Raw genomic sequence first — 10,654 nt, forward strand, 5'->3', positions numbered from 1 at the left:
GCTCCCTTCATCAGGGAGTGGGGAAAGTGCACAGGTGCTGCATTCCTCACTCTGGCTGGGGAGTGCAGGGGCAGACAAACCTGAACCTACCCTAGCCGGGAAACAAGCGTTCTGTCCCCTGGCTGCCCACTTCTCGCCTGGCCCCCAGCTGCTGGGGCTGTCCTTTCTCCCTCAGCCAGCCTGCAACTGAGCCCCTCGTCCGACACACGCAGACCAGTGCTTGACATGGAGCAGGGACACTTGAATTTTATTTTCCAAAACTCCACTGAGTTAAGGACCTGAGCGGTGTGGGGCAATAACGAACCGCCAGTGTGGATTTGCCAAGAGCAAATTGGGTCAAATCAACCTTATTTCCTCCCATCAGGATCACCTGAGGCACCAGGATCTACCCCTAGAGCCCGTCGTCTGGTGGGTGGCCACTGCTCTAGGCCATGCCCTCCCCTGCATGTGCTCTCTGGGGGTGGGCGGGAGCAGCTCAGCTCCCCCCGGTAGCAGGAGGCATGAGGGCAACATGTGCAGGACAGCACAGGGTAGCGGCTCTGCATGTGCATCCCTAATGAATCTCCGTTACATAAATGGATTCATTAGGCACAAAGGTGAAGAAGAATCTGGGATTAATCCCAAACAAATGGCCCCAAAGGCAGATTGCTGCAGCTCCCCCACTGGGGGTCTGTCCCCAGGAACAGCCCTCTGACAACCCTCCCACAGGCTCTGCCGCTCCCCCGGTGGGGGTCTGTCCCCACGAACAGCCCTCTGACAACCCTCCCACAGGCTCTGCAGCTCCCAGACAAATAGCTGTTGAGTTTCCACTGGACAATCAGAAGGTGGGGGAAGAGACGTGCTGGAGTTTCTCTTGAGCACAGCGGTGGGTTGCCTGTGGTCCACTGAGGTTGTGCGTGTGGCCTGCAAGAAATCGTTACCATTGTCCATGCACAAGACTGCCAGGTTCTGCTGGATTCTGTCCATGTTGTTTCCTGGTATTGCTAAAGTGAGACACCCGGAAAGCAAGGTAGCACGTTTTCAGTGGATCTCTTCCCCTTGCGGGTTCGATCAAGCAGCTGTCTGGGCAGTTCTTCCCCTAGAGCTGACAAGTCTCAGCGGGTTGCGGCAGGGACTGAGCAGGGGACGTCACTCCTGTTCCTGGGCAGAAGAGAGACGCTGGCTCTTTCCGCCGGTGCCACTTCTCGGCTCTTTCTGCCAATGGAAATGCAGCTCACTCTGTGCCAGACACACCCTCCCTCCCTTGCACACGAAAGCTCTGGCATCCCACTGGGCAGCGCTGCCCCAGCTGCAGCCAGAGAATGCTGAGAGGTTGAAGCAGGGAGGCACCTGCTGGGATTTTCCAAAAGGGCCTAAGCACCTGTCCTGCCTAAGTCCCTTGAGAGCTGTGAGGCAGGTGCCTGATGGACTTAGGCACATGCCTGATGGACTTAGGCACATCTGAAATCCCCTCAGCTGCCAGTTTGTAACTAAGTGGGTAACTAACTTCACAAAGCTGGGCCTGCAGCTCTCTGCCCTGGACAAGTGACTGCCCCGTTCCATGCCTTGGTTTCCCCACGGTACCGGGAGGAATGTGACTGCCAGGATGTGACTGCCTGGTGCCTTCCCAGGAGAGGGGCTAGTCAGGGCTCTGGCTGCCCTTGCATACCCCAGAGGCTAATGGGGACCCTCCTTGACTTCCCATAGCCACCCAGGCCACAGCACAGGACGAAGCCGAGCACCGGAGCAGTAAGTGGAGCCTGGAAATGAATGTCCCTGCCACTGGGGCCAGGGCTGGCTCTCGCCGCCACTCAGCGAGGCTCTGGCTGGTCTGTGCAATGAGTTCATAGCCCAGGGCAAGGGCACCTGTAGGGCGCCGATTTCCACAGCCTCCGGTTTGAGCTAGATCCTTTCCCCACAGGAAGAGGGGGCAGGTTCTTGCGTTTCTGGGGAAATGCTCAGCAGTGCTGATCTGCCTTGCCACAAAAGCAGGGTCCAGGAAGAGGCGACCACAGGGGATGTGACGAAAGGGCGATTTGGAGAAACCGAGAGAGCAGACATCCGCTGGCTGAGTCACTGCCGGACAGCGACACGCGGCCACGGGGTGGAAAGGGAGCTACGTGAGCGCAGACACAGCGCAGTCTGTAGCCAGCCACAGCTCTCCAGGGAGTTGCTCCCAGAGGCCCTTCCCAGTCACAGGAGCAGAGTGACAGGCGTGGCCTGAGACCCCTGCCCCAGAGCCTCACCTGGCCCTGTCATCACATCTCTGGGCCTTCACTTGGTCCACATCTGCCCAGAACTGGCCACCTTGCACAAGTACCTTTTTCTGGCTGTCCCGTGCCCAAGGCCAACTGCTACAGTGTGAGGGGGAGATTAGCCAGCAAGACAGGAAGGGGCAAACTGCTTCGGAGTCGATGTTTTCTGCCAGCAAGCAAGCTCTGTGAGGGCTGCCCAGGAAGGCTGGGCCTGAATGTTCTTTCTTGAGGTGCAGCATCGATGTTTTCCCCTGGACAGCCTAATAGGGGCTCTCACGTTTTCAGGCTCTCTCCTGTGCTCAAGTTGCAGCTGCATTTCTCTGCTCTTGCAGGAAACCGGAGACTTACAGTTCCAAAGAATTTGAGATTGAATCTCCGTATTTAGACACTGGAGAACTAAATCTTGGAAGGGGGGGGTCTCAGAGCGCACCATTTTTATCCATCACCACTAGCCATGGAGACCTTAGAACCTATGGCCCCCACCTTACCTTTGGATCCTGGGCTAGGTCTTCCCAGGGCTAGTGCTGAGGTTGTGGTTAAAACAGAAAATGGCGATACTGTCAAACTCTTTTAGCTTTTTCCACTATACACACTGGAGCCACTCTTAGGCTGCTGCCCTGCTAACCCAGCCTCACACAGATGGGTACTCTTCGTTCCTTTGCCCGGTCAGCGAAGTGAGAACCGCTCTGCTCTCATGAGCTATCGAAGTACAGCCACTGGGAGCCTAGTCGAGATATTCAGAAATCACAGTCTGCCTTTCCCTGCCTCTCCCTCTGCTGCTCTCCCAACACGGCCTCTCAGCTGGGAAGGGACTGGGAGTTCTGCCCCGTTCCATGGTGTCCCCACACAGACATGCCCCAGCTAGAGACTGGAGAGCAGCATGCTTGGAAAAGTGTGTCAAGCCAAATGGAGCAGTGCCTGGCTCTGGCACTCTGACCTCAGACAACTCCAGGCATTGCTCTGGGTCTGGCTTCTCCCTCTGTAGCATGAGGACCCTTCCCCACCTTCCCAGGCCTTGTGGGGGAAAAGCCAGTCCTGCTTGCAGGGTGCTTAGCTATGAGCAGGGTCATCCTAGCATCCAGCAGTTAGTGCAAGAGTCCTGATCAGCCACGGGCAACCTTGGCTAGTGAGTGGCCAGCATGAGTGGCCTCCCTTCCTCTCAGTGGGCTGCGCTTGTGTCCCTAGAATTGACAGGAGGTGCCAATTGAACTGTCGCTGTGTTTCGATTGGATGCAGGGGCACACGGCCCTCACAGTCCATGTTGTGTGCAATCAGCACGCACCTTGCTGCACGTGCCCTTGCTTTGCCTGCATGTCACTTTAGCAATCCTGAGAGGAAAGAAACGACACAGACAGAAACCAAAGGAATATGGCAGCCCCACGTGTGGGCAACGGTAACAAAATGCCACGCGGGCCACACCTAGCACCCCGATGGGCCACAGGCCGCCCGCAGGATGCCCACCACTGGCCCTGTTCTAGACCCTGCACTTGGGTGCCAGCCGGTCACCCTACCTGGCGTCACTGACAACTCTGGGGGCTATAGCTGGCCACAGAGCCGGTGTCGGGGCTGTTGGAAATCCAGCTCCCAGGCTTATCAAGTGGGTTCCAGTGGTGCAGGGCCCTTGGCTAGCAGAGGAGGGAGGATTAGCCATGAGCAGCTGGGCCCAGACAAGCTAATTCTAATCAGGCAGTGAACTGCTCCTGATCCCTGCCCTTGTGCGTGCCCTGCCCAGCCGGCGGGGGGGAGGGGGGGGCTAAGCAATGGCCCTTTCCCCGAAGGGCAATGACACGCTGCCTCCTCTTTCCTCACCCCACGCTGCTCCGGGCTGTGCCTGCGCCCGCGCCCACCACGTATCCCGGGGGGTGCGGGGTCTGGACAGGGGGACCACGGAGCCGGCTCGGGGGTCAGGACCGCTGGGGCTGTGCTGGCACCTCAAAGTCATGCCCTCTGGGACCCGCCCAGCCTGCACCCCGAGACCCGCACCCCCTGGACCCGCACCCCCGGGACCCGCACCCCCGAGACCCGCACCCCAAGACCCGCACCCCCGGAACCAGCCCAGCCCGCACCCCGAGACCCGCACCCCTGGACCCGCCCAGCCCGCACCCCGAGACCCGCACCCCCTGGACCCGCACAGCCCGCACCCCAAGACCCGCACCCCGAGACCCGCACCCCTGGGACCCGCCCAGCCCGCACCCCCGGGACCCGCCCAGCCCGCACCCCGAGACCCGCACCCCCTGGACCCGGCCAGCCCGCACCCCCGGGACCCGCCCAGCCCGCACCCCAAGACCCGCACCCCCTGGACCCCCGGGACCCGCCCAGCCCGCACCCCCGGGACCCGCCCAGTCCGCACCCCGAGATCTGCACAGTCCACGTCCCCCCCGCACCGCCCACGCTTCCCGCAAGCCCGGACCCGCCCAGCCCGCACCCCCGCGCGCCCCGGGACCTGCTGACGCTGCAGCAGCTGGGCTCGGCTCCGTGGGCGGGGCGACAGCGGCAGTCCCGCATGCCCATTGGGCGCTCTGCCCTGAGGGGGCGTGTCCCGCGTGGCTGGCTGGGGGTGTCCCGGCCGCTCGCGCTCTCAGCTGGAGCAGTGGGGCGAGGAGCGGAGCCATGAGCTGCAGCGAGTGAGCGCCGGGCCGGGGCCGATGGCTGGAGGGGAAGGGTGACGGGGGCAGTGGGGGTCAGGTGGGTGGGGTGAAGGGAAGCAGGTCAGTGGGTGAAGGGGGGCTGCTCAGTGGGACAGAGGGGGCAGGTGGAGGGGGGCTGAAGGGGAGGTCGGGGGCATGGTCGGAGAGGACCTGGGGGACTGTTGAGGGCACTAGCAGGGACTGTTGGTGGGCTGGGAGTAGGATATTTGGCTTCTCAGGCAAAGTGGCTGCCAGTCTGTGTGGGGCGGGTGGGTAGTTAGTCTGCAGGAGGCTGGGGGGCTGCTGACTGGCGGGTGGGCAGCAGCAGCCACTGGGCCATGGCTGTAGGTCTCTGGCAGTGGGACTGCTGGTTATTTGAGGGGTGGGAGGTTGCTAGGGGTTAATTGGACTCTGCTTTTAATGTCCCCTGGACCTGCCAGATATCTCCTGCTGCTCTTGGCTCCCCTGCATCCAGGCTATGCTCCCTTAACCTCCATCTGTCGTCTTTCCAGGCTATTCCAGGTGTTCAGCCCGCCCCCAGCCATGCCTGTGGATTTTGCCATGCGGCTCTGCCTGACCCGCTCTCCTCCCATCCGCAAGCTGCTGAACTCCTATGAGGAGCTGCGGAGTGGCCGGGGGCGCAAACCCCTCCGCTCCTGCCTGAACCAGAAGGCCAGTGTGGAGCTGGAGCGGTGGGACAGCGCCAAGGGCAGCAGGAACAAGAAGAAGAGGGTAGTGTTTGCTGACATGAAAGGGCTTTCGCTGACAGCCGTCCGTTTCTTTTCCAAAATCGAGGAGGACCTGTGTGACCTGCAGCAAGCCCTATCTGACCTGACCTGCCTGAGGCCCAAGCTGCGAGATCCCCGCCCAGAGACTAAGAGGTACACCCTGGACTTCCCCCAGCCGTCTGCTGACTACATGGCCTTCCGCAGCCGCCTGCACAGCAACCTGGTGTGCCTGGAGAACTGTCTGATCCAGGAGCAGTCGCTGTCAGGGACCATCAAGGTCAGGAACATCGGCTACGAGAAGAAGGTGCACGTCCGCATCACCTTTGACTCCTGGAGGAGTTTCCGGGATGTCGTTTGCCAATACATGCACAACACCTACAGCGCCGCTGATGCAGACACGTTCTCCTTCGACGTCACCCTGCCCAGAGCACCCGGCTTCTGCGGAGCCATCGAGTTCTGCATTTCCTTCCAGTGTGGGCAGAAAATCTACTGGGACAACAACCGGGGGATCAACTACAAGATACGCCACTCAGGTTCCTCACCCCTGCCCAGCAGCCTCTCCCAGCTGGTGCGGGGTTCCAGTGTGGCTGGGGAGGAGCTGGGCTCCTCCAAAGCAGCCATGCTGGTCCTCTCTCACTTGCAGACCTGGAGGCGTTCGGAGAACCGTGGCCCCTACTGGTAGTACCAGGAGTTCTGGGTGCGATTGCCACTCTGTACAAAGGCTCCTCTCTGCCTCCAGCAGAGGCAAGGCCTTGCAAGGGCCCTGCTGCGGAACACACTGCTCGCTACTCCACTAGCTTGTCCGTGTCCACCCTGGTTGCCAGGCCCTGCTGTGGAAGCTGGTGACCGTAGCTCAGCGTGAATCCTGGCCTGGGTTCTCCGTGCAGAAGGCGTCACTACGAGACACTGGGTAGGGGCACTTCCTGTGGTTTTCTTATTCGCGAGAGGCAAGTTCAGGCTACGGGTGGCTCAAGCAACTGAGCTCCCAAGCTGCAGTGAAAACTGCCCAGCCGGTCTAGCAGCCAAGGGCCTTTGGACTAAGTGGGGGTGCGAGGCAGAATGGCCACCCCCTTTAGGCACAGAAACCGGAGAGGGAGAGGCTGCCCATGTGCCTTGTAATTGTCCGGACCCCTGTGTGGGGAAGGGCTTGGAACAAACAGGCATCTGGCCCGCGCTGCAGATAACAGCACAAATGTCTTTGTACCGTGAGCTGTGCCTGCCTCCCCCCCACGGGGAGCCAAGGGCTGTGTCGCTTTCAGTCCCCTTGCAAAAGGCAGGGGGACAAGGCTCTGGGGACGTCTGGAGGGGGAGGCTGGCAGGTTCTTCACACTGAGGGTACCTGGCTGTGGGTGGCCTGGCCTGCTGCTGAGGGGTGCACTGGGGTGCTCACCAGAGGAAGCGGCTGGCCTTGGCTCCGCCAGCTTTTGCTGCAGCCACCCTCCTTGGGAGGGGACCACGCTCGCTGTCTGGGGCCCTGGCTCCCCTCAGGGGGTGCAGTGACTGCGATGTGCTGGGCTCCCTCTGAGTCTGTCTCTGCAGCCTGGGCAGGGCGCAGCCCGAGCCAAACGGGCTGTCAGTGCGTCCCAGGCTTGCTGCCGCCGCCTGTAGGGCCACTGGGAAACCTTCCCATTGTAGCTGTTGTGAATAGATTCCGAACCTGAATAAAGTCTGTTTTATGAACCTGGCTCCTGTCTCTGCGGCCGATGGACAGCGCCTGCCTCTTGCACAGCATGTCTCCACCTCAGGCCCATCCTCCACTGGCTGTGCTGGCCCCTGGGGGGAGAGGGGAGCAGTGCCTGGTCGTAGGGCACTTGCCCTGCATTCTCCCCCCCCTCAAGCTTCCCTGCCAGCCGCCTGGGCAAAGTGGCAGAGCTTGTGACCATCAACAAGTGTTGCAGAAGTTTAGCTTCATTCTGTTACAAGAGCAGCCCTGCTGCTGTGCTTGCGGCTGCAGACCCATAGACAGGCCTGTCTCCGTAGGACTGCAGCCCAAGCGCTGGTGGTTTCCAGCACGGGGATTATGGGCTGCCTTCTAAGGCTCTGAGCTCCCTGCTTTAGGGCCCAGTCTGGACCTCTGCTCAGGGCAGGAAAGAATCTGTCTTGCGAAATCCCAACACGGGTTTCCTTCCTACTCCTCCTGGCAATAGCGGAGTGCTGCCACAGCCCGTGCTCCCGGAATGACAGGTGAAGGACTAGGCAACAACTGCATGTGCTGGGAGAGCAGATCCAGATCAACGTGCAGGCACAAACTGGGGCTAGCTGGTGAGGTGGTTGTGGTGCTGGGAGTTAGAGGATCACAAATTGGCTCTGAGCCAGCAGTGCAATGCAGCTGCTAAACAGGCTAATATCAGTCTGGGGTATTAGCAGGAGCGTCAGATGCAAGACACTGGAGGTAATTGTCCTGCTGCGTTAGCACAGGTCAGGCTGCAACTGGCTATTATTGGTGCCCCACTTTGGGGGAGAGAGAAATTGCTGTGAGCCAGAGGACAGCAGCAAAAATGATAAAAGGATTAGAAGGTGATGGGAGGAAAGGTTAAAGAACTGGGCCTGTTTAGGCTGGAGACAGGATGACTGAGCAGGAACCAGACAAGTCTTCAGATCTGGTAAGGGTTGGGGATCAGCTGTTCCCCCAAGGCCGGACCGGGACCACTGGGCTTGGTCTGAGCAAAGAGGCTGAGGCTCCATACGATGAGAGAGCCCAGCTCCCCTGAGAGCAGGAACCTGGAAAAGGCTCTTAAGGAGGCTGCGGGTCGCCCAGCCTTGGTGGGGTTTAAGAACAGCCCGGGCTAGGCTGCCGAGGTCCTGGCTCAGGACAGCGCTCTGGACTGGATGGCTTTGAGGTCCCTGCCAGACCTACAGCTCGACAAGCAGGAGGGGAAGGCCAGCTGCCAACGGGTGGGGGGCCCGCTCTCACTACAGGGGCAATTAGCCCATCCTTGTGTCTGGCAGTGCAGGGAGAGCTTGGAGAGCTGGTGGCTTTCTAGTGCCGTGAGCAGGCCTGGAAGGGTCTCTCTCTCTGGCGAGCGAGTGGGTTTGTGAGCTCGGAAGGGCCGGGGGGGGGGGGGGGGCACTGGCTTATAATTGGAGTGTCAATTTAACTTCGTTCCCCCAACCTGAGGGGCAGAAACTGGCTTTGCCAAAGGTCCAGCCCCCGCTGTGCTGCTAATGGGCTGGAAAGACCCCACATCACACACGGGGGGGGTGTTGTAAGGCAGCCCCCCCAGTGACTCACAGGAGTCCTGACTGGGCCTGGGGGAGGTGGATGACAGGCCCCCAGGTTTCCTGTCCCCCTCCCCAGAACAGAGCTCATCATGGCAGCTGCTAATTCCCATCCTGCCCAGCACCCCCTGCTGGGGGCCTCTGGTCACTGCAGCGCCACTGGCCATTCCTCTCCCCCGTCTGCCCTGCCTCCCCCACTCTGTGCAGGGCTGGCCGCTGGAGGCCCGGGCAGCTGGGGGAGGAAATGCCCCCCCCAGCCAGGAACCAGTGAGTGACACAGGGGGGCTCTGCCTGGCTTTCCTGTGTTGCAGCCCTAGTCCCCCCCCCCCACCCGTTTCTGTGTAGGGTGCCTTGTGCCCGTCTCCCCACCTCACCTTAGGCAGCAAGGTGAGCCAGGATTTCAGGGGCTTGCGTCATGGAACTGAAAGCCCGTTAGCTCCTGTGTCCAGTGCCAGTGATTAGCAGGCAGCGGGGTTTGGAAGGTGACACTGTGATATCTATAGCTCCTAATTCCTGAGTCCATTAAAGCAAAAGCTCCTTTGGTTGGACTGTGGCCCAGCGGGCACCATGCAGCAGCAGCACATAACTCCCCTGGGCTGCGGTGACTTACTGCTCCAGGCAGGCCCATGGGTCCCCGGAGACTCACCTTGCACGGAGCCAGCCGCTGCCCCTTTCAGCTCCTTGCATCCTGCTGCAACTGGCAGGGGCTTCGGAGAGGCTGGCCGCTGTGGTGAGGTGCATGCCAGGTGCATGCTGGCCTCTGCAGGGGTCCCCCAGCTTGGGCTGTTTGCAGCACATGCTGCTGAGCATAATGTTTGGCCTGTGTTGGTGAAGGCAAAGCAACCCTGCCTATTACAGAACAAGCCTTCCCGGAGCAGGTCACCCTCATTCCTCCAGCAACTGCCCGAGCTCCTGCACCTCTGGGAGGAGCCCAGCAAGCTTAGGTTGGAGGGGGGTGCTAGGAAGAGGCTGCAGTCATGGCAGACTCGTGGCGAACTGGTACCACCAGCCATGTTACTCCTGCCTCCAGTGCTCTCCCCCTGCCTGGCTGGAAAACCTGCCGCCTTCACGCCAGCTTGGTAAGTCAATTGCTGCCCCTCTGGAGGCTGACGCACGGCTCCGATTAGCACCAAGAGCCCGGTGACTTGTGAGCCGCAGGTTAGTGAAGCCCAAGTGTTCAGATGGTGCACGGCAAACAGCCAGCACAACCGTAATCCCAACCGCTGGCCAGAGCACCCATGTTCTCTCGTCCCAAACAGCTTCTCCCCTGCCAGGGCCGTGGCCTGGGCTGCAGCTCAGGATTAAGGGCAGTTTTTAGGCGCCCTCGGTTGCGCCATAGAACTAACAATTTCCCCCTTTCCCTCAATGCGTCCGTGCCCGGCCATCGGCCCTTTCGCAGGCTACAGGAAGAAACTGAGGCACGAAGAAGGAAGATGGTGGCGGAACCTGTAGCTCAGGGCTTGCACTGCGCCCACGGAAGGGAGCGAAGGCTGTAGACCTAGCTGGTCACACTGCCGTCCCTCTGAATGGAGTAGGTTAGCTGTGCAGGCAGTGGACTGGGGTGCACGGGCTACACATGGAAAGGACCTAACTACCCTGAGAAACACCCGCAGGTCATTTTGGCCAGTGCTGCTTGGTCATGTGGCCACATGCCAATGGGCCTGGCATGGTGCATTGGATTCTGGTTTCTTACAAAACGAGAGTGGCCAGCATCTGCCCCGTGCTCACCAAACTCCCTGCCTGAGTGAGGCTTAGCTCCTGTGGTGCACACAGGGTGGGCACACCACTGAGAATGGGGTGCCATAGAGCGCACAGGCCTGTGTCTAATACGTAAAGCCCTTTGTGG

At 60.5% G+C, this 10,654-nt stretch overlaps 1 protein-coding gene across 1 annotated transcript; it reads left to right on the forward strand.

Annotated features, from left to right (window-relative positions):
* The first annotated feature begins 4,707 nt into the window (after window positions 1–4,707).
* LOC102451702 (protein phosphatase 1 regulatory subunit 3C-B-like) lies at window positions 4,708–7,273 on the forward strand. The gene is made up of 2 exons (XM_075910777.1): window positions 4,708–4,858; window positions 5,374–7,273. Exons 1-2 carry the CDS (start codon window positions 4,845–4,847, stop codon window positions 6,269–6,271), a joined length of 912 nt encoding a protein of 303 aa, XP_075766892.1. The 5' UTR covers window positions 4,708–4,844; the 3' UTR covers window positions 6,272–7,273.
* Window positions 7,274–10,654: the final 3,381 nt, after the last annotated feature.

The sequence above is a fragment of the Pelodiscus sinensis genome, chromosome 28 (genome assembly GCF_049634645.1).
Source record: "Pelodiscus sinensis isolate JC-2024 chromosome 28, ASM4963464v1, whole genome shotgun sequence".
In the NCBI taxonomy this organism is placed as follows: domain Eukaryota; kingdom Metazoa; phylum Chordata; order Testudines; family Trionychidae; genus Pelodiscus; species Pelodiscus sinensis.